A 25,951-nucleotide genomic window follows, 5' to 3' on the forward strand; every position below is an offset into this window, starting at 1 on the left:
TAAGAACACATGCGCATATAATTTAAACCATAAATAATGTTGCTATTACATACTGAATGTCATATGTACAGAAAATAAAAAATGGCAATGTGTCCCATAACCCGTATGCTTTAAAGTATTGGTTGGCCTGAGGCGCATCCCATCCTGCCCGGCTACACTATCAGGATCATCCTCATCACGTCACCTCTTTATCGGAGGATGCGATGCAACATGAACGTCAGTAAGGCTGGCAGGCTCGGTAGAAGGGCTCGTCGGTCCAGCAATAACCTACAGAATAATAAGATATTTTAATATATGAAATATATATTAGTAATGTACGTGTTTAGTCACAATAATTTAAATTGTCTTACCATGGTCTTGTCGGGCTCCTGAATATAATCATCCGTCGCAGGCATGTCAGTATCGCACAAAGTGGCCTCCGTGACGGCCGAGGATGATGCCTTAAAAAACACTTTAGATATTTATGACTAATCAATGAGATAAAAATAAATATAAATAATAGTAATACAAACTAACCAAATTCTGTGAAAGATCTGCAGCATCCCTCGATGATGAGCCATAATTCAGTCGGCGCCCACTATCCACATCTCGTGTCGGACGATCATCAACAACCGTCGTTGGCTCTGAAGGACTAGAAAAATACTGATCCCACTCCTGTCGCGTAATGGTCGTGCCCGCGATCAACAATGGAGCTGACGGGGTCACCTGCGAAGTCCCAGGAGTAAGCTGAAGGCTGAATGATGGCATATCTCTAGGAGCATGGTCTGGCTCATGGTGGTCACCCGGCTGATCAACTCCAACATCCTTAACAGGTGTCTCAACGCCCCCTTGCTGGGGACCACGTCCTCGCCGACCCCCGCAACCTCGTGGGACACCCCTACCTCTCTGGGCACACCTGCCACGTCGACCACGTTCAGGCTCCACTACTGGCCCACGATGGTACTGCTCTGGCACCATATAATCAGCCTCGTATCCTAAGTGCTCATCATCTCGAGCTCGCCTCCATGTCCGGGAAGACAGATCTGTAACCTGACGGCCATACTTGTGCAAAGCGGCCGCTCCCTCGCCGGTATGCTGCTGCATCTGCAGTCCCAACTGGTAGAACAGATGTAGGCCAATAGCCTGCACAATATGTAAAATATTAATTACGGAACGCTAGGTTAACGTTATAAGTAAGTATACCAAATAACATACCATTTCCTCGTGCCTCCCGGTGTATGGAACGTACCGACCGCCAGCGCGATGAACGAGATTCTCGACGAAAAGTCGGGTAACGCTGCGGTACCAGCCCATATACTCATGCTCACCATCCGTCCGGTCAGGTGGAGGGAGGGCGGAATCAGGTCATGCCGCTGGTCCCAAATATCGATCTGCGCCTCTAGCCATGCCACATATGTATGGTCAACCCTGGAACGATCATCCCGCTGGTAATGTGTCCTATGCCAAGCGGACAGTGGAGGTACAAGTTGCGATCGACCAAACTGGAGAAGGACTCGCTCAGTGGCATGATGTTCGACAATATCGAGACACATCAACGGGATGGAAGAGCTCCACATAATTCGGTCGGTCGAGCAATAATCGGGCAAACGAGTTATTAGCTCGTCGCTGTATGGACTCCAAATGAACTATTAAGTTAAAACAGGAACCGTGAGTATACGCAACAAATATAAAGTCAGGCCAAGTAAACTTAAGTATACATTTACTTGTGCGCCCTCCAGTAAATTCAACAAATCCCTGCAATAGGGGATATTGTGCCGAGCCTCGTACTCACGTCTGTATCCCCGCCTATCAACCCACCTCCTAGCTAAAGGGAGAAACGTTGGAGGTGGTGCATGCGGAACGAAGGGTGGTAGAGGTGGCTGCAACTGCAGGAACCACTCCCATGCTCAAACCTAATATACAATGCGGACATAAAATTTAGGGTATATTTTTACTATGTATGTTATAATCATGAAAATAATGGACTATGTTTTCACCTGAAGCAGCGGCAAAAATTCGGCAATGTCTCGCTGGGTGACCATGCTCGCCCGGCATATCTGCCTGTATAAGTAACCAAGAACAGCAACACCCCAGCTGTAATCATGTAAATCATCTAGCCGCTCAAGATGATGAAGAAATCTCAAGCTGACTAGGTTTCTCAAAGTGTTCGGGAACAATACCCCTCCAAACATAAGTAACAGCAATAACCTCGTGTACCGGTTAATATGAAGATCCGGTGTATCATCCGTAATGTCCGCATGCATCGCCTCCAGATGCAGCCGGACGGGCGTCAACTGCAGACGACTAGCCCCAACCAATGCAGCCACATCCGCTGGCTAGAAATCGGTGAGCCTCTGCAACATCTCCAGGTACTACAATCCCGTATAATTTCTGATGGCATGCGGTAAAGCAACAGGATGTCCATTAACCGGCAGCCCATATAGAACCTCCACATCCTGAAGCGTGATAGTAGCCTCGCCAATGGGTAAATGGAATGTGTGCGTCTCTGGTCGCCACCGCTCTATCAAAGCCATGATCAACGACCAATCCAGTTGCAGCCGGCCGATCTCAATAATCCTATAGAAACCCGTATCCTGAAGGCGTTTGACTATACGGGGATGGAGATGGTGGGCCCTAAGAAAGTCCCACATATCGTCTACTCTTCTAGCACGGAACGTCTGGGCCAATAACTGCCCCTCCCATATGTACGAAGACTTATGCTCGGCATGTAGCAACAGTAGCTCTAGCGAGGCAGGTCCGGGATGCACAGACGGAACCTCCATGACGACTACTGTAAATTGAACAATATTAATTAAAGTATTTTTCTTTTTCATTGCTTAACATCTTTAAATATATTGCAATACCTTTAATATTAAAATTTATTTGATAATTTTACTATATTGTTAATTAGGTTGTACATTTTCAATATTATAATTTTATATTTTATATGTTACTTTAATATTATATATGTTAGTTTACTATTTTATATGTTTGTTTATTATTTAATATGTTTGTTTCTTATTTTATATGTTAGTTTATTATTTTATATGTTAGTTTTATTATTTTATATGTTTATTTGTTACTCACCTATTTTTTACTATAATAAAATTAAATAATTAATTTTCATAACTATACAAGATTTAATTATTAAATATCCATATAACAATACTTAGTTTGAGTCCAAATGAATCACATTTTGATTCCGAACTCGACATTTGAGGCCGAGTAGCACCAAGGTATCCAATGTTCTTGTGTTCATGATGAGAAAATTTTCCCGATTTATCACTTAACAGGTCTGTTATTTTATATGTTAGTTTATTAATGTATATGTTAGTTTATTATTTTATATGTTAGTTTTATTATTTTATATGTTTGTTTGTTACTCACTTATTTTTTACTATAATAAAATTAAATAATTAATTTTCGTAACTATACAGGATTTAATTATTAAATATTCATATAACAATACTTAGTTTGACAAATATTCTTGTTTTCTCATGTTATTTTCTCACGTTTGTTGACTAGAATTGGAGAGAGTTTGTATTTGAACTATCAGCTTTTTTGACATATTTTGGGTTTAACATATACTTAAATGATTAATTTCAATAACTACAAAGATACTACACTAAAGGGCACTACATTTTACTATGCTAAAAGGGCACTACATTACATATACAAGCACTACATTAGGCCACAAGATACCACTACAGCGAACTAAAGTAACAATTTATCTATTTTACTAGTCTTTTAGCAAATAAATAATCTAAATCGGATAAAAATAACAAATTAAATATCACAAAACAATCACGAAAATACATATACCTAAGTAAAAAGTAACTAATTAATTTGTTTTAACAACTAATAATAATTTTTCTATTTTACTAATTTTTTTTTAGCACACTAATACTATAGTTCGGATAAAAAATAACAAATTAATTAAATCGCAAAACAATCACAAAATAACATAGAGCACATTAAAAACAACTAATATGCATTTTTTATAGATGAGTTTTAATAAAAACTAAGTCGGAATACCTCGATTTAAAGTTTTTGGAAAGTTGAAGATGTGGTGATTTGGAGCCGAAACGAGCAACCCACTACGAGATAACGCCTTAGCTAGGATGTGGGACCGAGAATCTATACTTTTTGTGGGACCAGTGGGCTCCACTCGAGCTTTTTTTCCTTAACAATGGGGGGACCGCTGTTTTGTTTTGTTTAAGGGGGAGGAAGCGTTTCTGGTTTGGTGGGGAAGGGGAGTGTATGGGTTTTTATGTGGGTATAGCGCCTTATATTAAGACGCTATACTATATCGTCTTAATATAAGACGCTATACCTTCACGCTTATTTCAGGTTCAAATATAGCGCATTTTAAAAGGGCGCTATACTTAACTGAGCAAACGGTCGTTAAGATATAACGCCTTTTAAAATGGCGTTATATATATTATGGTCGCCAGTTTTTTTTTTCCACACATTTTGAATCTTTGAGTCCAAAAGAACCACATTTTGATTCCAGGCTTATGAATCATTGAATCATGAGAGTACACATTTTTGCTCTTATTGGTGTCTAATCAATAATGCGAAGGGGTAACCAATTTCTCCATTATTGGCATGAAGAACACATGATTTCTAAAGTTAGGCTTATACAATTGGAATGGTTGAAGTTCTTTTGACGAAAGGGGGTCTTCTTTTTTTCCTATTTGGGTTATGAAAATGATGTAACATAGTATTGAAATGATATAATTTAAATATGGAAGAAGAATAACATAATTCTCCTCTAATCAGCATAAATCTTGAATAAAGGATAAAGGAGAGTTTCGATGAACTCTTAATCTAAGTGATACAGAGTAAAACTAAACCTATTAGTCTACTGAAATTCCGTCATTGTATGGGCCAAAAATTACCATACTTATATGCGAGCCTAAACGATATTAAGAAAGCCTTCAAAGGCCGCCATATGTTATCAATCTGTTTACAACGAAGGACGAATACGAGGTTGAGGACAAGTACCCTCCTTAACAAAATAGTAACGACTAGTTTTAGAGATAAACTTTAAAGAGAATATTCTAGCGAATATTCTTGGGATCTGTACTATTAGGGTTTTGTAGGTGTTCCCTTATAAATAGAAAGACATATAGTTATAGAGGGGGATTGCAGAGGCGGATGCAGTGTGGTAATTACGGGTTCAATTGAACCCATAACTTTCGACGCGGAGTAAAAATTTATGTGTCAAAATTTATTAAAATTGCAAAAATAATAGATTTGAACCCATAACTTTAAAAATATAATGGGTTCAATGTTAAAAATCTTAAAAGTTGAACCCGTAGAGTTTAAATCCTGGATCCGCATCTAGGGATTGACATTTTCTTACTTTATTACATACATACAAAATATACCTTTTCTCCAAATCTGTGTCGAAATTTTTCTCTCACGATCCAAGGAGAATTCGAATGTTCAAAGACTCATCAATCATTTATCATTGCCACGAAGAATATTACAGAATCTCACCCTTTTTCGGTTATCTCACTTGCATATATTTACATAAATACCATTATTTATCATTTATTACTATTAATGCTATTCTCTTTATTCTTGGGCCATTGAATATTGTCTACTGTTACACATTTATTGCTAAGAAAACTTAACCGGAGACATTTGGCTAAGAAACTAGTTAAACGATCTTATATTGGCTTAAGACTAACTCTATTCTATTCGAAAATCTAATTGTTTAAACCTAGATCTAGATTTTGGGTCAGACTGTCATATACTAGCCTTTAATTTTTTTTAAGGGGTCGTCTGATGGGGAACAAGTTATTCCGAGATTAAAATATGAGAATTAATAATAACGGGATTATTTAGTTAATATATTTTTATTTAAAGATATTTGGTTCATTGGACTAAAAATGAGATATACCGTGTGTCATATAAATATGTGTTTGGTATATACTAGATAAGTTGGGATAAACTATTATTTTCGATTTTAACTTTGCATTGTTTAAAAGACTTTGGGGAAAGAGTCTTGGAGAAAGGCATCTTTGTCAATTTAGTATTCTCGAGATTAATTAATCCCAAGATTATTATCCCACCCTCAATGTGGGGTAAAATAATACCTAATTGTAGGATTAATTAATCGTGAGAATAGCTAATTCCGGATTCAAAAATTTCAACCAAACGCGGGATAAAATAATCCCGCATCTAATCTCGTAAATATTATCCCTTATCGAGCATATCAAATGACCCCTAAGTAGAGATTTCATCCTTTCCGATTTGGTTAACGCTCTTTGTTTATGAAGACTAAGTTTGATCAATGTTTGGAGTTAAATGGGACATACATTGGGAGTAAACTTGATAGACAAGAATATATAAGGTTCAAAATATCATCAATGGGTAATAAGCAAATTTTTAATCACATGGGCTATAAGTTATTCTTTTTTTCAAATGATAGCACAAGCTGAAAAAAATAGGGAAATGTTCTAATAAAGATTTAGGTGGGGAAAGTTGTGTGGTTGTCTACCACTTAGAGTAGAAAGGATGAACCATTTTTGCTGGCCAACACAAGATATGAGCATTAATTCTTAGCATAAAGTACAACATTTAGGTCTTCCAAAAGGTATCCTTTTAATTGATGATCTATTGATTTCTGTTACAGACTTTGGTGGAGTTAGTTGGGTAGTTACATGTACATTGATTTTAATAGCACATAGTTTTGAACTCTAGCTGAATTTATTCCACAAATTCTCGCACAAAAAAGTCACCAATTCTTCGATGTGTAATATTTTCACTAACTTGATTAATCTAGTTTCGCATTGAGTAGACCATTAAAGGAAGTATAAGTTCTCCTTGCCAAAACGTTTTCTATTTCCGTCTCGCACTCGAAAATTTTAGATGAGAGTGAAGAAATTTCAATGACATGATCACAGTTAACGAACTTGCATCTCTAGGAGAAAGTTAAGTTCATAATCTTTTCATTTTAACTGAGAGCTTTGATTAGATTATCTTATTAAGTCTGTTTGGACAACAATAGTACTCTCTGCCTCCCAAATAATGTATATTTTTTGTTTATAAATCATACTATTTATTTTTTCAAAGTCAACTCTTTTTCTACCTTTTCCATGCCTATTTATTTTGACAAGGCAAAACCACTTTTACGCTATGGAAATTTAATATTGTAATGGTTTCTCTAGTTCCTACATTGTCAAATCTTGAGTGTATAGGCTCTCCTCTTACAAGAGAAAATGACATTGTATAGCTGCGGTCGAAATAATAGCCGAAAAAATATAAAAAATTTGTATATTTTTATATATATATATATATATATATATATATATATATATATATATATATATATATATATTATGTATGTTATATAAAAAAATTATATAAATTTTATACACTTTTTTGGCTACCATATGTAAATAGTTTCTGGCGCGGGCTAAAAGTGATAATACCCCTTCATATAATGGCAAACTAGACCAGAATTTCCGCTAATATTTATCAACATTTTGATGGTCCTTTGATTAACAGTTTAAATAAATTAAATTGCCAAGATAAATAAATAAGGATTACAAATGTTGCAATATTCAGTTTTGTAGCTAGTTCAAACAATTAAACAAGATGCTCTAAAATTAACATATCACTACTAGTATCTTGCTTTGCTTCATTATTTGGAGAAAGGGATCTTTGCTTTTCACCACATCTCCAAAATCACACATCAAAGGGAAAAAATAGCTAAAATTGCTCTACATGAGAACTTGAACTTGCACTATTGCTGTATTGCCATCTTTGAGAAAAAAAACCTTCATGTCTCTGTCTGGAAATCTTACCTTCCACTTTAAAATTGACAGGTTTATCCATATACTCAAATATTCATTCATCGTTTTGCGTGTTCTGGTCGTCATCACCTTCAACATGATATTGTTTGACAGCAACAAATATTTTCTCAGGTACCAAGGGTCCATCTTCATGATCTACTAATTTAGTTTCCCATCTCAGTCCTGCTGCAATTTTCCTAACCTTGTTCAATACTTCAACTCCATCTCGAAGAATGACCGACCCTTCAGGCCGCAGAACACGGTCCATTTCTAGAAGAATATCTTCAAATTCACACCTGTTTACAATAATATAGCTTTGAGATTTTGATATCTTCTACGTAATATATATATCCGATTTTCATAGATAGCTAGCTATAGATCCCTCTCAAATATATAAGAATCAGAGCATAGATCCATTTCTTTAAAGAAGAGTTGAAGAATGCTTACTTGTCCTGATACAAAGTGAACAAGCGATTAGCATGAAGGAGGTCATACGTCCTCGGGTACGTGGAGAAGCCTTCACACCTGAAAGGAGAAGAAAATCGAAATTAATCCAAGAGTTTCAGAAGCAATATTCTAGACTGTTCCCGGTGTAAAACAGTAACAGAAGAATGACAATTGACAAAGGATCTCCTTTCATACATGCAAGTAACAATAGATTGTGAATGTTTCATTTGAATCCTAGATGCTATAGGTTTTCAGTAAATAAAAGGGAAGATCTTCCCGATTTCTTGATAATTGTGGTAGGTGAATAGGCTGAATGCCCATTTAAGTAAACCAGCAAAATTCTTTACCATTTGCCAAAAAAAAGAGTTTAGTTGATAAGAAACCATTAGCAATGCGTACCAGTCATGGTATATCCCAATCAAGCCCCTCTCATATACGACACCAAGAGTGTTTTCAGCAATAGTTGGCACAACATTCATCACCCACAGCTTAGGAGAGTCCAGTGCTGCAGCAAATCCTCCAAGTCCGGCATTCATATCCATTATGTTGTGGTATCTCGTGGTGCCGAGTAGGCTAACGATCCTCTTGTAAGAAGTGACATGTTTCTTCCAAAGCTTATTATCCTCTTGATAAGACTCAATTGTCACCCCAGGAACCATTTCATTGGCTACACGTGGCGGAACTGCAAAGAGCCTAGCAGGAAACTTCTTCAATTCCCCTCCAGCTACTTCATCAGAATTCTGGACCTCAGGATAGGGGGTTATGCATGTGTCCATTTTTTTGTACCTGAATCACCATTTTATAAAGAGTGGAAAAAATAACCACAAATTGATACTTACATAATGGAACAACAATCTAGCATTCAGTATTTTTGGTGATAAATCAAATGACCAAAGGTAATGTCATAGTCATGACTCATACTCATGAGTGGCTCCCTATTCTTCATTCAACTATCGTACGCTCTAATTACCTCTGATTTACACTTTTGTGAAATTTCTAATTTAACTTCGTGCCAAGTGAAACGGAAAGACCCACCAATAACTGTATATCTTCACTAATGTCAAAGGGGAGTCTTGCTTAACTGGTAAAGTTGTTGCCATGTGATCAGGAGGTCACAGGTTCGAGCAGTGGAAACAGCCTCTGGCAGAAATGCAGGGTAAGGCTGCGTACAATAGACCTTTGTGGTCCGGCCCTTCCCCGGGCCCCGCGCATAGTGGGAGCTTAATGCACCGGGGTGCCCTCTCTTTTTTTTTTTTTTTTTTTTTAAAATGTTGTTGGTTGGATACTATAACCTGAATTTTGTCAAAGCAGAAAGTCACATCGAAGGAACTTGAAGTTCTTTTATTTAGTACTTCAACAGACATCAACATACTGGCTTTCAAACAGCTCTTTTAAAATATACGATCTAGAAAGATAAAAGGTTTGCCCAGTTGCTACAGAAAGCAATTATTTTCTCTAAATCAAACTACTTTATATGTGCAGCATGGTCCCTGAAGCCGTGTTCCAGTTAATATTACTACAGGAAATTGAAAGTAGAAACTTGAGTTGCAACTCTTGTGAGCAAACCACATTGAAACTAGGGCGACAAACAGTTAGGATTCAAAAGCGACAAATTATCTTGTACCTTTCACAACAAAAACACACTAAAGAGGGTCTCTGGACTATGAAAAAGGGTAATTTAACAAGTAGGACTCAGTTAACTTACCAGACATTATCAGTATCCTTTGTTTGACATACGTTGGCAGATTTCCTTCTGCTGCATGATTTTCCATTTATTTTTTTCCTCCATATAGCTACATCACCTTTTTCATATTTCTTCTCCCAGCAAAGAAGCTCAGCAAAATCTTCAATCCTCTTTTGCTCAGCTTTCACATCCGCAATTGTCCTGTTCCAGACTCTGTGATAGGTCTTCCAATTAAGTGGAGGACCAGACAGTATCCAGTATCCACCAGGTCTCAAAACTCGATCGACTTCCATCATGTACATACCCTCTGCACATACAAGCCAACTATCAGCAAGCTAGAAATTTCACCCTTGAAAGTTAAATTCATCGCTGGCAATTTTAATTTTCTCAGGATAAGCTAAAGTCACAATCACTACTTAGAATTATTAACATACAGCACCTATTTTTATTCACTACATGATTCCAACAAGGATCTTTCCTCTTACACAGAGGATTTTACAGTTCGAATGGAAATCTTTTATGCTATAGACTCATTCCAAATCCAAATCTTTTTCCCTATGACTTGATCTCCAGTGCACAAATGCATTTCTCCTATTTGGAAGTTCCAACGGTATTAGATGTCTCCTTTCCAAAGGTGTTGTTATTAGAACTCCCAATGCTCCGGAAAGCACTTGAAGATCAATACAAAAGGCAAGTACAACATGAAAAATATTTAATTAAGGTGAGAATCTTAGAAAAGTTCTTAATTATCACTAACTTTTGTAGTATTTATCCACGACAATCCTCTTAAATGGTTAAATCCACCTTCACATTTATCATTTATGTACCAAAGCAGGTTGAGGTCTTAAATTGGATCTTGCAAGTACCTGTCATTTTAACATCTATGTGTTTATTCCTCTCTAAACACTTACTAATTGGAATTAATAGTCCAATAATTCATGCATTCTAAGATATAACATTTCAACATTTTATTTATAGCATATAGGAACCACAAATTTATCAATACTAGTTACAAACATAAAATGTCCTCCAATTTTAAGCGTGACTCACATCCAAAGACTCTGACATCATTTGTGTAAAGAATGAAATATATTACACCAAATAATACAGTCCAAAACTTCGCAGCAACATCAGAACTTCTTTTTTAAAAGCTTAGAAGGCTAATGCTTTTCTTTTTAATAAATAAACAGTTGCATCAATATACACGAAGATGATACTTTAGAGTTAGCGGACAAAGGCTTATCTTCCCTATGGCAGTCAACGCATATTTTCAGAGTCATCAGCACCTATACCTTGTTTCCGATTTTTCCTTCTTTTTCTTTTTGACAAGTACTGTTTCCAATTTTATGTTTCCAAAAGGTTCCACAGATCTTAAGCCCATCTAATAAGATAGATAAAGAAGATAGGCCTATATCAGAAAGTTCGGTAAGCTTGTTAAACTATATCTTGTGCATATTACCGTTTGATGCCCAGGGAATGAGACAGCGAGAACAATGAGACATGTCAAATGCTCTTGATGGGTATGGAAGGTGTATGGAACCAAACACTCCAATAACAGCAGGTACACCTCGCTCCAATGCAAATTGCACTTGTGCTTCATGATTGTCCTTAGGTGCAAATGACATTGCCAGAATATTTCTCTTCAGCAAGTAAGCACCCCAGCTTGCAACCTTATCACATGATATGTGAATGCAATAAGTTGTCTATTATCGATACTTCAAAAAAGCATGATATTTGATGAATAATAACAAGCATTAATGCAGTGAGAAACCCTTTTCCTGTAGAATGTGATTACTTAAAAACAGGAAAAGACTCAACAACAGCACGAGAAGAACTTGCAGATATTCCTGGCAGTAATCTTACCTTTTCCAAGTGAGATAGACTATTTATTAGTTTTGAATTTTTAAACCTGAAAGCAAGATTTTACAAGGTATATCAAAAGATGGTGAAGGACAGACTACTTTTTTATGACCTGTATGTTATATTAGACTCCAAAATTTTTAAAGATTCGCTGTATTAAATCAATTGGGATAGTATCCTTCCCAGCAACTTATCAGGGAAAAAATGTATTCTCACAGGTAAATGGGAAGTGTTAAGATAGTCAATTCAATGACCTCAGTGATTAAATATCCCATTTAGGCTTTCAATACCATAACCACTATAAATAGCACTGTTACAAGTAAATGTGAATTAGTCAAGTAACAATATGTTAATAGAGGTTTTAAAAGATGTCTTATCGTCAAAGAACACAGTGATCCTCGTATTGCAGTTTTGCTCATTGACAAAAACTTGTTTAACATGTGCATGAAACTTGTTTAGCACATGAATCGCGTAAACTCTCCTCTTTCCTTATATAAAATGTAACCATCGAAGATAATCAGCATCATGGAAGCTTTTTTAATGGAATAACTCGTAAACTGTAAGGGAAAGGAGGAAAAAAGGAAAATAGAATATACCCCGCAACCAGTGTCAAGAGCAGTTCTTATCATGCCACTTTTAATTGGAACCACAGATGCAAGTTCATCAATATATGCGTCTGCTCCTTTAGGAAACATTGTACCTCCTCCTGGAAATTTGAAAACGTTTCCCTGAAACTGTACCCAGTTCTGGACCGCCTTCTCAACTGTCAAGTGTTTGTAAGGAACATTAGCATAGTAGGCATAATCACGGCTTTTCGGCCATGGAAATGGAGTTGTGTATCCTTTGGGTGCTAGAATCAAACAACGAAGCTTTTCATCATCTGGAGGGCAATGCCTTTCTCTATATATCATATTTTCCCGTGGGAACGTCATTGCTCGGTCTTGTTCTTGGCAGGGAGTGTAGTCAGTGTATTTAGCCTCACATGACTTGAATACTTTAGTTTTTGGTTCTGAAGATTCAATCATTTCTACATAATTATGGTGTGATTCGAAATCCAGAGTGGATGGTGGAAAGATATTGCAGTCAGCAGTTTGCTCGGTCACTGCTAGTGCTAATTTATCTCCCTTACCGGACCCACTCTTCTGCCAAACTCCTATTAGATAAAAGAAACAGCAAAGACCAATTACAATCAATATAGAGATCGGTCGTCGTGTTCTGTTGCTTGGTGCATGATACTTGGACGCCATTATGTGCTCACGGCAGCACCAGAAGTTCCCTGTAGCATCAAGAAGTTAGAATTTCGAGCAATTGCCAGGATGCAAAAGATACTCTTCTTCTAAAAGTAAGTTTCATATAATCATCTCAAGCCAGGAGAAACAGTAGCTTCATATCCACTAAGTCTCATGATACAGGCAACTCATTGGTTCTTGACAGTTGAACAGTAACAGTTCGACTGAAATTCTCAAAGGACAACTCAAAGAGACCTAATATAATCTAATTGCACAAAAGGATGAATTAGTAATAGGTATTCACAGATATTCAAGATTTAATCTTTATATTAGAACATAAATGCTTCTTTAACTTCCTCACTTTACTTCGTGAGCAGTACACCAGCCGGTGGGCTGACTACTCACACTGAAGTAGAGATTTCATCAAAGAACTCAGAAAATACTACATTACCATAAAACTGACTTCTGATTGAAAAACAAAAAATAAGAAAAAGAGAAAATTTAACAAAAAGATCTTTTTACCAACAGCTTAGGAGACAAAACGGTAGTGCATCAAGTGATTAACGTATCCAAATAATTAACTGAATTCTCTAAATAAGGAATCACCAGACACAGATCTTGCAAAACTGAAAGTAGACCTTTTCAAAGAAAATCATACCCATTGATCTACAAAGTTAAAGAAAACAAAAGGGTACACAGAAAAATGAAAACTTGATCAAATAACGAGAACTCAGTGTCTTCATACTAGGACAGAAATCTTTTTTTAACTATTCACTTTACTTCATATAACACCTCCCTTGGGACAAATATTCACAATGAAGTTAATGTATTATCAAAGAACTCAGTACAGACTAAATCACTACAATTCTGACTTCTGCTTGAAAAACATAAAAAATAAAAAAAGGTGAAAAAAGAGAAAATCTAACAACATAAAGCAGAAAGTGCATCAAGCAATTAACATACTTTGATAATGAACTGAATTCTCTGAAACAAGAAACCACAAATACAGATCTCGGAATATTCAAAAGAAAATCATACTCATTGATCCACAGACTTAAAGAAAACAAAAGGGTACACAAGAAAGATGAAAACTTTATCAAATAACAAGAAATTGAAACAATAAAGTTGGAATCACAGCTACACAGAGACCAAAACCAATGCAGCAAAGTACAAAAACATTGAAATAAACTAAAAATAGATCAAAACTTTAGTTTATTACCTAGAAAGAGAGCTCCTCAGTTCTCACTTGACGAGTGAGAGATCTGACGCTAAGATTTTTTTAAAGATTAGAAGGGAACTGAAAGCAGCAGCCTACACATACTCTGCTATAAATGCACTGTATTTTCAAAAGGAAAAAAAAAAGATAGATTTTTTAAAGTGAAGATGAATCAATGGAGTAGATCAGAAGTAGAAGTAATAGTTAAAGATCAGAATTGGGAACTTTTCAATTGAACTTTTTGAGCAGTAAAAATTGAATAGCTTGGCCAGACTCCCAACTGGTGTGGATTATATGGGTAGTGTGAAAAGGTAGGGAGACCGCGTTAGGACTCTTGTTCTTTTTATTTTTATTTTTTCTTTTGTTATAATGTGCAAGTAGGAATCATATTTTCAGCCAAGTGGATAATTGAAAAAGGACCAAGTTCATTTTTTTTCTTTTTCAATATTTTTTACTTTTAACGGAAGAGAATGCAAAATGTTAATGAATTATTTGTAAATTATTCTTTAATTTTTTAATTAGATAAAATATTTAAGCTCGAAATATTTTCTCTCCACTTTTAGACATAGGAATTTGATAATTTTTGTACCCATGTTCAATTTAAGGTTATGTTTTGCCCTTAACTTTTACCAATAAGTCAGATTGTTTGAACGCCATAAGCGCATAATTCTTAAGTTGCAACTTTCTCTTTACCTTTCAAACTTGATTTGGTAGCACAAATATTTTACATATTTAGTTTTATTTCAAGTAATTTGTGAAAAAATAACACAACATACAACAATATAGGAATCTATTTTCCCATATATAAAAATAAGAGGTATTGACTCATCTGTCTACATCGTATCCCATCTGGTTTTTCAAAAGATCTAGTAATACCATTTTATAAGTAGGGAAGGACAATTATTATGACAATTTTGTCTATGCCTGGAATAGATTCACAAATGAAGATGGCTTAATTAACGTGACCGACAACAATTTTTTGTTTATTTCTATAAATAGACTGTTGGATTTTCCGTAGCTAACTCTAATACTCCCTCCGTCTCATATTAATAGTCATGGTTACTAAAATCATATTAATAGTCATGGTTACTAAAAATCGTTGTCTCAAATTATTTGTTATTTTAGAAGTTCAAGACAAATTTGAGTGTTTTTTTCCTTTTTACCCTTAGTAATAATTGTTCTTGAAGATAGAGATAACACATAAATAGACTAAATATTCAATGAAGAGAGAATATAAGTTAAGACATAAATAAGGGTAGAATAGTCTAGTCCCTTTCCTAATTCATTTTTCTTAAGGGGCGTGTAAAAGAGAAACATGACACATAACATGAGACGGAGGGAGTAATAATATTCTGATACTCATATATCTTATTGGGAAAAGGGCCAAATATACCCCTCTACTTTGGTATATTGTTCATATTTACCCTCCTTTAAACTATGGGGTCATGTTTACCCTTACCGTTAGCCAAACTTTTTAAAAATACCACCCACCTAACGGAAATCTCCAGATTAATAAAATAATCATTTTTAAAAAATCCATTAACCCAAACCCGTTAAACCCATTATTTAAAAATACGGAACCTAGATTTTTGAGACGTCTTAACACATTTTATTCATTTAGAGAGACCGTGAATGATGGTGGAAGTAGGATAAGTAAGAGCTTATATTTTTGGTTATTAGTTGTTCATGGTGGTAGTGGGATGTCAATGTTATCACTTTCGGTTATTTTTTTGGGTGGTTGTAATATGCCATCCCTTTGTCTAATGTAATACACACTTGACAATTAGTTTGTATGTTGGTAACAACTAATATATACTTTAATAATACTTGTGTTTGATTAATACATTAAGTTAGTGTACTTAGGTTGTTAAGTTTGCTTTACAACTTGTTGGTATACTTTCTTTCATTCTTGATGAATTTTTCGGACTGTAGCTTGATATTAAATTGAATCTCCTCTAATTATTTTTTAATTTTAATTTGTTCATTATAAGTTCAGTTGTTACTAAGAATTACGAGTATCCCATCCTATATCTTGGAATCTAACTTTGGTTCTTAAGGGGTGATTTGGCGATAATTACTTATTGCCCAAATGCTTAAAGCAGAAAAAAAAAATATGGTGTATGAATACTCATCAATAAAGGCTCACTGTTGGAGTAAGAAATACTTCGGTAGCTGCGTTAAGACTTCAGAATTGCCAACCTAATAAGATGTTGTAAACATTCAAGTCATGGTGGAAAGAAAATCATGATGAATACTTGGTACAGTTCGACATGGTGGGAAAAAAACAAAGAGAGAAGCTAAAAGAAAAAAAAATTTGGAAAAGGTAGAATATAATAAACATACAATAAGGATATTAAAAGAATTGGGACTCAATGTATAAATGAATATATGGTTGTCGGTATTTTTATGTCTTTCACTTCTTGAATTCAACAAGTGACTATGTAGGAGACGACTAATATGTAAGAAAGAAGTGCAGTAAATAAAAGCGGTTTAACGGGTTTTTAAAAAGGTATTTTATTAATCTGGTGGCTTTCCGTTAGATGGAGGGTAATTTTAAGAAATTTGGCTAACGGTAAGGGTAAATATGACCCCATAGCATAATGGGATAGATGTGAACAATATACCAAAGTAGAGGGGTATATTTAACCCTTTTCCCTATCTTATTAGATCTGGATGCTTAGATGGAACCCGAGTTTATTCTCTAAAAAAATGAAATGGTAACATGATTAATAAAACTAAAACTATGAGCTAAGAAAAGCAAAACTTTTTCCCACTTGAAATAAAAGTTATGCAACAAAAAGGTACAACTTAAAAGAATTTAAGGTAGATCTGCATAATGCAGCATGTTACTTTGGAGGAATAAAGAATTTAGTAGGAAGATTACTTTAGATTCCCTTCTCCATTTATAGTTAACTAATCTATATTTTCAAATTTCAATACACTAATCTTAAGCAAACATCAAGATATATTAAGGTCAGTTCATTAATTACATCCAAATGTGTTGAAATAAAATCACATGAAGGGTACGCGTAAAAGATACTATTATTTATTGACTTAGGTGGAGTGAGAATTTAAATGAAAAAATAGAAAGGCAATACTGATAATGGACCATTGGGGGACAGATCTGAAGATGACATACTATCAAGTGCCATTGCATTATTAATTCTCACACTCTACCGACACTATTCAGTCCCATAAAGTCATTATTTTCAGTATATTTTGACTTGTATTTGGCTCTAAAGCCAATTTTCCAATTTCATTGCGGATATTCCTCTTATGACTTGACAATGCCATTTTCTTTTACAATCCTAAAAGGACTTTGACAGCAGTATCACGAGTCGAGCTGGCTGGCAAAATTGTCCATCAAATTCAAGGTACATTTTGGGATGTGTATGAAGAAAGCATCATATTATATAAGCATAAAGCAAACACAATTCGACAGAAACGTGACATAAAGAAAGTACATTTAGAATATGAAGCTCCCACATCTACACTCCGTCCTCAAACCCCACTTGTGGGATCGTACTGGGTATGTTGTTTTTGTAGTATGAAGCTCCCACATGAATTCCATCATAGCCAAAATTGTTGCGTTTCTGTTGCACACTAATGTGGTTAACGCCAGACTAATAATTAGATTTACAAGGTGCTATTCTGAAACGTGTATCATGGACCTAAGAGTACAACACTGGGAACTGCATTTTGCCAATAAAAGTACACTATACAACAATTTAAAACAAGCAAACAAGAGTGTAGGATAAAGCTCAGCAATTCACAGGCTCCTCGACCTTCAATAGCCAGTTTCTTTGCTGAGGGGAGAGATTTGCATGTTCATCTCTCACTAGCCTGCTTTCCTGCGCTTTCTTCCTCTTACCCGAAGAGCTTAAAGAACCCTCAACTACAAAAACAGAAAGATTAAAGTCAAATTCAAGAAATAAGGAAAGAGAGAGAGGGGAACAAACAATAAAGAGTTTTATTGCTAAAAGAAATCTGGAATGGGTACTCATCCTATTGTTGTCTTATATTCTTTCTTTTTCCCCTAAAACGTGGTAAAAGAGCTTAGCAAGGCAGGGCATAGACCTCATTCAAAGTGCCTGTTCTTTGTCTATAAATTTCGGCGTCTTAAATTGTCATATAGGGATATTATGGAGAACAAAAAAAGTTTAGAAAGGAAGCACTAGATTGAAGTAACCATTATAAGAGTCTCACCCAAAGTCGAATAAAAACCTAGGAAGTGAAGCTATACAGATTTATAGGAAGAGTGTCCCTCATCGGTGGGATTTGAGCTCCTTGGTCTCCTTATATGGTCTTGAGCAATCCTCACCTCATAAGCTAGCTTTTGGAGTTGAATTAGCCCCAAGGTCCATTTATCATGAGGCAGTATCACACCTCCAGAACATTGCTTCATGATGTAGTTAACTATTTATGAGAGTGCAAAAGGTAAGTACTTGCTATCAAAAATCTCTTAATCTATTACTCTCTTTTTCTTATAAGGACTCAATCTATTACTCTCGTTAATGCACTGGCTTGAAAACTTTCTTCCCAAATTCCCCACTGATCTTTTGTAACACAGGTTACATTTACAGCCTCTGGTGATAGACTGCCTCTAATGCATCGTAAAATGTTATTTGGGCTCTCAGACTCAATGTCTCAAAACTGATAAGACATTAAACCACTTACCATACTGCTGCAATTAAATTTTTTACAAAAACTTTAGTAAGAGAAAAAGTCAAAAAGAAAGAAACCAATTAACAATTTTACCACATCATAAGTGGTGTTCACCGTTCAGCGCGATAAAACCTGTTTTCTTAATAGTAAATTCCAACTGCTAGACAGGAGAAGAAGTGTTTCTAAGAGACATCCATAGGAGCAAACATTCCTATTATGTGTTTCTATCAAAAAGGACATTTCAACGTGAAACTGTGTGAACTTTGCTCCATGGATCAAGTTTTAAATACAAATGTCGTTGCAGTTAACTAATTGACTTTTAGCTGGAAAAAGAACCAGTAACTGCTTAGAAAGAACATGTTAGCCAAAAGGTGAATTGATCAACAACAGCAAGTGTTTAACTCAAGACTAAGGCAGTAAAATGGCTTCCATACCTTGCCATTCCCATACCACTTTACTTTCACCTTTGACCATCTTAGGGTATCTCTCTAGACGAGAATCTTCTTGAACCAACTGCTCAACCTACAAAACATAGATATAGAAAAGATAGAACCTTCTACTATCTTGTTTTTTCCAATCAAGAACCATATACTATTTTGTTACTCTGAAAGCATTTCAACTAGGCATAGGAAAAGTAGGAAGCACAGTATCATCCCTGAACCAAAAAATGTAGAAAAAAAGAAGGGAGGACATTAGCACCTTTTTCCATAACATTGGATCCTTCCTTTCCTTCGGTGAAAGAAGATGATCCCGCAACAGTGATGCCACCACCCAAGGTTCATACTTGCCGGTCATACTTCTTGCACTCACTGCCTTCTCTTCAAGTACATCACAAGCCTATCATATTCAAGTAGTATAGCCAGTCACAAGTTTGACACTGAGAGCAAACAATGTCACAGGATAGATTCTCCAAGGAAAGAAAACGATGTTAAATACCTCATTATATATCTGTTCAGCTCTAACTGACAAGTAGTACCTCCAACGGAGTTTTAACAGCATGAAAATGCTACCCAGGAGCTGTAAATTCCAATATTGTCAACAAGGTTTAGATGGTTATAATATAAGCTTCCAAAGGCTGCTCTTACTGTGGAGTACCAATGCACAAGCTGGAACCAATAGCAAAGCATGCTCAAAAAGCCACTGCTGGATGCGACAGGAAACTGGTGTATAATGTTGGACCAGCAAAGCTGGACACTTCAACTCTTCCATTCTAGACAAAAGATGTAAAAACATTAATGAAAACGAATATGATATATTTTCATCTGCTTGTTACAAAATAATGGTTAATATAACAGAAATCAGTAGAGCATACCCTTGATCATTCAGTCTTCTCTCCAAAACCTTGCCAAGATCCTCCATGGCTCGTTGCATGGCATGAGCATAAACAGCCTTGTTCAAGCCATACTCATCCATTATTTTAGATTTATTCACTTTTTCCCACAATTGGTTACTTTGAACCTAAGGCAAGCGTCAAATTATGGAGAATATTAATTCAGTAGCTTAATAATACAGAAGACATCTTGAAGATCTCTTTTTTGTATGTGCGTGTGTGTGTGTAAGAGAGAGGGGAGGGGGGGTAATACACAAGATTCAAAAGCAACACACCCAAATATTGCCAGCGCCTGTGCATGAAAATTGAGCATATTCTTCACAGAGAAGACCTTCTACTGACTTTGACTGCACATACGTAAATTACATAATTGAGTAAGCATTCAAAACCCAAACTTAATCAACACTGCACGTTTATAACTGAAAAAGGTAAATAGGTATCACTCACGAGCTTCTTAGCTGCTTCATTTATATTTGAATCTTCAACACATAAGTTCCCGAGCCTCCGGTAGCCATGCGCACACTCTAATTTGCCTTCATGGCATACTCCATTAAGTGGACAAGGCTCACACAAGTCTAAAGCCAAGAGGAATAATTAAAACCCAACAACGCTATTGATCTCAAAGAATATCGAAAAAGTTGGAAGTTATTTAAGAAGCTGTCAGCACTGCACAACATAATGTTCTGCAGCTTCTCTTCTCCAAAATGAAGAGGATCACACAATTTTGAAATGTTGTAAGAATAAGCAAATGCAAAACAGAAATACACAGAAATAACATATAATAAACCGCATATTTGATTAGGAAGCTTTTACCCGTGTTCCACAAAAAATTGCAAAAGAAGATAACATCCAGCTGTTTTCCCGTTTAGAACCAAAATAACAATTTTAACCTGTGGTATTTACCCTTCTCCAGCTATATGATATGGATACAAGAAACTGAACAACAGATGCTCTCATTATGTGGGATAGATATTCTGGATACTCATTAAGATGCAGAGAGATCTTAGTAGTGCGTTGATTAAGTTTCTGTCCGGTAAAACAACAACAAATCCCGTGAAATCTCACAAGTGGGGTTTGGGGAGGGTAGTGTGTATGCAGACCTACTCCTACCTCAGGGAGATAAAGAGGTTGTCTCCGAAAGACCCTCGGCTCGAGATTAAGAATAGAAACAAGGAAATATCACCAACAAAGGCCTGAAAAATGATACCAATAATGTATGAAATGGAAAAAATTGATGGAAGAGAGCAATAGCGAAAGCAATAGCAATAGCAATAGCAATAGCAACAAGCAGTAACAATGACAAGATACCAGAAAACTGAAGCAGAAGATAGTAAGAAAACAACCATAATACTAGCAATTTAAGAACGACAAGATACTAACAGACTGACCCTAATAAATCGGTACAACTGAGAAAAACATCTGACTACCTACTACCTTTCTACCCTAATTCTCGACCTTCACATCTTTCCTTCAACCATGTCCTCGGAAGCTGAAGGGGCGTCATGTGCTGCCTGATCACCTTTTCCCAATACTTCTTATGTCACCCTCTACCTCTTCTCATACCTGCCAAGGTCAACCGTTCACACCTCCTTACTGGGGCATCTAAGCTTCTTCTTCTCACATGCCCAAACCATCTAAGTCTCGCTTCTCGCATCTTGTCCTCCATGGGGGTCACACCCACCTTCATCCGAATATCCTTATTTCTAATCTTATCTAACCTAGTGTACTCGCACATCCATCTCAACATCCTCATTTCAGCTACGTTCATCTTCTGGATATGGAAGTTCTTGACTGGCCAACACTCTAACCCATACAACATAGTCGGTCTAACCACCGCTTTGTAAAACTGACCTTTAAGTTTTTGTGGCACATTCTTGTCACACAAAACGCTAGATGCTAACCTCCATTTCATCCACCCTGCCCCAATACGGTGTGTGACATTCTCATTAATCTCCCCATTCTTTTGGATAACTGACCCAAGATACTTGAAAATTCCTCTCTTAGGGATGACTTGTAAGTCAAGCCTGACGTCCATATCCGCTCCCCCCGTCACGTCGTTGAACTTGCACTCCAAGTATTCTGTCTTAGTCCTGCTCAACTTGAAACCTTTACACTCTCGGGTCTGTCTCAAAACTTTCAACTTTTCGTTGACACCGCCTTGCGTCTCATCAATCAGTACTATATCATCAATATATAACATACACCATGACACCTCCCCTTGAATATGATGCGTCAGTGCGTCCATCGCCAATGCAAATAAAAACGGGTTGAGCGCAGATCCTTGTAGTAACCACATCCCAACCGGTAAATGATCTGAGTCTCCTCCCACTGTGCTCACCCGAGTATTAGCTCCATCATACATGTCCTTGATCACCCTAGTGTATGCTATAGGAACACCTTTAGCCTCCAAACATCTCCAAAGAACCTCCCTAGGGACCTTGTCGTACACTTTCTCTAGGTCAATAAATACCATATGCAAATCCTTCTTCATTTCCATGTACTGTTCCATCAACCTTCTAACAAGATGAATGGCTTAAGTGAACGTCCCGACATGAAACCGAACTGATTCTCGAATACAGACACAGACACACAGTCCTCCTTACCCTCGCTTACTCCACCTTCTCCCAAACTTTCATAGTATGACTAAGCAACTTGATACCCCTATAGTTGTTACAATTTTGGATATCACCTTTGTTCCTGATTAAGTTTTTGTGTGGTGATATGCAAGATTGACAACTTCAACAAACAGTTGTCAGAAATGATATACAAAATTTCTTTCGCTGGAGGAGATCAAAAAATAGTTAAAAGGGCAAAGAAATTACGAGGAAGAAGCATTTCTGGTGATCTTCTGCTTCTTTTCTCTGCAAAGAGGAATCTTGCAGAGGAAAACAGATGATCATGTGCTGATCTCCCACTATTAACAAATTATGACAGTTTTATCTTTCTTTTAACCTCCTTGTTAAGAGTGTTTTCCAATAAGTATTAAAACAATAAACACAATGAAGAAAAAGTCTGCAATCTGCATAATGGTATATTTGACACAAAGACATAGTGTATCACAAGATAATGTATTGAATCATTTGAATAACTCTATGATGTGATAAACATTACATTTTCCACATGATATACTAATAAAGCTGAAGTATATCAGAATTCAGAACCACCTAGCATTTTCTTAACCTCTAAACCTCTTATGACATACAAGCCCATACCTTAGCTTCCCTTGTCTTTAATGTTAAAATTCCAATCCCATCATTCGGAGTAATAAGCTTTTCAAAACAAGAGCAGGTCATGAGCTGCTTTAGTTAAAAAATCCAGTCCAGTAACTTGGTTTTTCTTCTAATCAATATTTTATGGATTATGCTCCTCAATTTAAGGTGTAAATATGACTTTCAATCCAAATTATAAAGTTTGGGGATTAAAGATAGGAGTACTTTTCTAGCAAAAGCTTGCCCCTTTCTTAGTCTCCAACAGATTGAATTCTTCTGGCCTTACAACTTCCTTATTTAGCCATAGCTTAAGAGAACACTAACGTAATTATTCAACATTTACTATGACATCTAAAACGTTATATTAAAAAGTTCAACTTTTTGAATAATTTGATAATTTCAAAATGGCCGAAAGCTGTGAAAGTAGTACAAAAAGCAGTATGATAAATCGGGAAGGAGGAAGTAATTGTTATAATCAGGTTTTGATAGCCTAACATGTTGATTATAAAAAAAACAATTGAGAATATAACATTAGAAAAAAATAGCAAATTTACTAGAAGAACAAAATGGACTAACCGGAGAGAGATTCATCGAAGTCGGGATTGCTATCGCAAAAAGGTTTCGGCTGGTGATTGAGAAATGTGAAGACGTAGTTGCAGGCAAATGCGACGGCGGAGGCAACAAAGACGACGGCGAGGAGCCGTGAGAACTCTGATTTAGAGGAAGGGAAGAAGTTCGAGGAAGGTTCTAGAGGAATATCGATGGATGATGCAGAAGGACGAGAAGAAGAAGGAGTTTTGTACTTGGTGGGTTTAGGGTTAGGGCTAAGAGAGGAGGGCGATCTAGGGGGCCGTGTTCGAGGTGTGGAAGCCATTGATGATCAGTGAGGGATCTGTGGAAATTGGATGCAAATTCTAGTTCTATTCTAGGAAAATAAAAGGGAATAGAATATATAGCTTATCGAATATAACTTTTATATATATATATATATATATATATATATATATATATATATATATTATAAAATAAAAATTGTAAAGTAAAGACAAGTATAAAGAGAAACTGATATATTATTCAAATTTTAAACTTATGTATATAATGAACTGAAAACTCATCTATTTTATAGAAGAAATGAAGTTGCTGCGAGGTTTTTCGTGAAGCAGCTGCAAGGCTTTTCTTTAGCTGCTTGTAAGCTGTCTGCATGAGCTGCTTGCAACCTTTCTGTTTAATAAGAAGTTGCTGCAAATTATTTCATTGAGCTGCTTGCAACCTGCCTGCATCAGCTGCTTGTAGATAAATTTCAACAGAGTACTAAATGGATAATCTTCTTCTATAGTGGAGTAATAAATAAACATACATAATATAAGTATTTTCATAACACTCCCCCTTGGATGTTCATTAAAAGGTATTGTGCCTCGTTAAAACCTTACTAGAAAAAACCCAGTGGAAAATATCCTAGTGAAAGAAAAAGAGTACACATATTTAGTAATACGCATTTTTAGCTGCCTCATTAAAAACCTTATAAGAAAAACCCTGTGGGAAAAAACCTTAGTAAGAAAAAAAGAGTATATCGCGTATTTTACCCCCTGATGAAAACCTTGTTCTAAATATTTGAGTCTCTGCATTCCAATCTTGTATACCATCTTCTCAAAAGTTGAAGCTGGCAAAGATTTAGTGAATAAATCTGTCGGATTGTCACTTGAACGGATTTGCTGCATATCAATGTCACCATTTTTCTGAAGATCGTGTGTGTAGAATAATTTTGGTGAAATGTGCTTCGTTCTATCTCCTTTTATAAATCCTCCCTTCAATTGGGCTATGCATGCAGCATTGTCTTCGTATAAAATTGTGGATCTTTTATCACACTCCAAACCACATTTTTCTTAAATAAAATGAATCACTAATCTCAACCATACGCATTCCCTACTTGCTTCATGAATAGCTATTATCTCAGCATGATTTGAAGAAGTAGCAACAATTGACTGCTTTGTGGAGCGCCATGATATGACAGTACCTCCATATGTAAACACGTACCCCGTTTGAGATCGAGCTTTATGGGGATCAGATAAATAACATGCATCTGCATAACAAACAAGATCTGCACTACCTTTGTTAGCATAAAACAAACCCATATCAAGAGTTCCCTTTAATTATCGCAAAATATGCTTAATCCCATTCCAATGTCTCCGAGTAGGAGAAGAGTTATATCTTGCTAGTAAATTAACAGAAAATGCTATGTCATGCCTTGTAGCATTAGCAAGATACATAAGTGCACCAATTGCACTGAGATAGAGTGTTTCAGGACCAAGGAGTTCCTCATCCTCTTCTTGAGGTCGGAACGAGTCCTTATTCACTTCAAGTGATCGAACAACCATTGGTGTACTCAATGGGTGCGCTTTGTCCATGTAAAAGCGTTTTAAGACCCTTTTTGTATAGGCATATTGATGTATAAAGATCCCGTTTGCTAAATGTTCAATTTACCATCCAAGACAAAGTTTTGTTTTTCCAAGATCTTTCATCTCAA

The 25,951-nt window shown here is 36.1% G+C and overlaps 2 protein-coding genes across 2 annotated transcripts; both read right to left on the reverse strand.

Moving 5' to 3' along the window:
- Nucleotides 1-7,488: 7,488 nt before the first annotated feature.
- LOC107827872 (putative methyltransferase PMT14) lies at nt 7,489-14,563 on the reverse strand. The gene is made up of 7 exons (XM_016655088.2): nt 14,227-14,563; nt 12,375-13,054; nt 11,378-11,588; nt 9,940-10,225; nt 8,634-9,020; nt 8,235-8,312; nt 7,489-8,083 (listed from the first exon to the last, which is right to left on the reverse strand). The coding sequence occupies exons 2-7, from the start codon at nt 13,023-13,025 to the stop codon at nt 7,843-7,845; spliced, it is 1,854 nt and encodes a 617-aa protein (XP_016510574.1). The 5' UTR covers nt 13,026-13,054; nt 14,227-14,563; the 3' UTR covers nt 7,489-7,842.
- Nucleotides 14,564-17,612: 3,049 nt separating this feature from the next.
- On the reverse strand, nt 17,613-24,368 carry LOC107827871 (uncharacterized). The gene is made up of 9 exons (XM_016655086.2): nt 24,004-24,368; nt 20,666-20,793; nt 20,494-20,565; nt 20,201-20,346; nt 19,984-20,098; nt 19,825-19,905; nt 19,588-19,725; nt 19,323-19,410; nt 17,613-18,118 (listed from the first exon to the last, which is right to left on the reverse strand). The coding sequence occupies exons 1-9, from the start codon at nt 24,299-24,301 to the stop codon at nt 17,985-17,987; spliced, it is 1,200 nt and encodes a 399-aa protein (XP_016510572.1). The 5' UTR covers nt 24,302-24,368; the 3' UTR covers nt 17,613-17,984.
- Between the last annotated feature and the right edge of the window lie 1,583 nt (nt 24,369-25,951).

Source organism: Nicotiana tabacum, chromosome 23 (genome assembly GCF_000715075.1).
Source record: "Nicotiana tabacum cultivar K326 chromosome 23, ASM71507v2, whole genome shotgun sequence".
Classification (NCBI taxonomy): Eukaryota; Viridiplantae; Streptophyta; class Magnoliopsida; order Solanales; family Solanaceae; genus Nicotiana; species Nicotiana tabacum.

Excerpts from the sequence above, each read along its gene's own strand:
- LOC107827872 (XM_016655088.2), bottom strand. The coding sequence starts at position 13,025 with ATGGCGTCCAAGTATCATGCACCAAGCAACAGAACACGACGACCGATC. Across the intron at positions 10,226-11,377 it reads CATTCCCTGGGCATCAAACG|AGGGTATGTACATGATGGAA; the intron begins GTAATATGCACA and ends TTGTATGTGCAG. Across the intron at positions 9,021-9,939 it reads AAGGATACTGATAATGTCTG|GTACAAAAAAATGGACACAT; the intron begins GTAAGTTAACTG and ends ATGGTGATTCAG.
- LOC107827871 (XM_016655086.2), bottom strand. The coding sequence starts at position 24,301 with ATGGCTTCCACACCTCGAACACGGCCCCCTAGATCGCCCTCCTCTCTT. Across the intron at positions 20,347-20,493 it reads CAGGCGCTGGCAATATTTGG|GTTCAAAGTAACCAATTGTG; the intron begins GTGTGTTGCTTT and ends CGCTTGCCTTAG. Across the intron at positions 19,726-19,824 it reads CTGAACAGATATATAATGAG|GCTTGTGATGTACTTGAAGA; the intron begins GTATTTAACATC and ends TGAATATGATAG.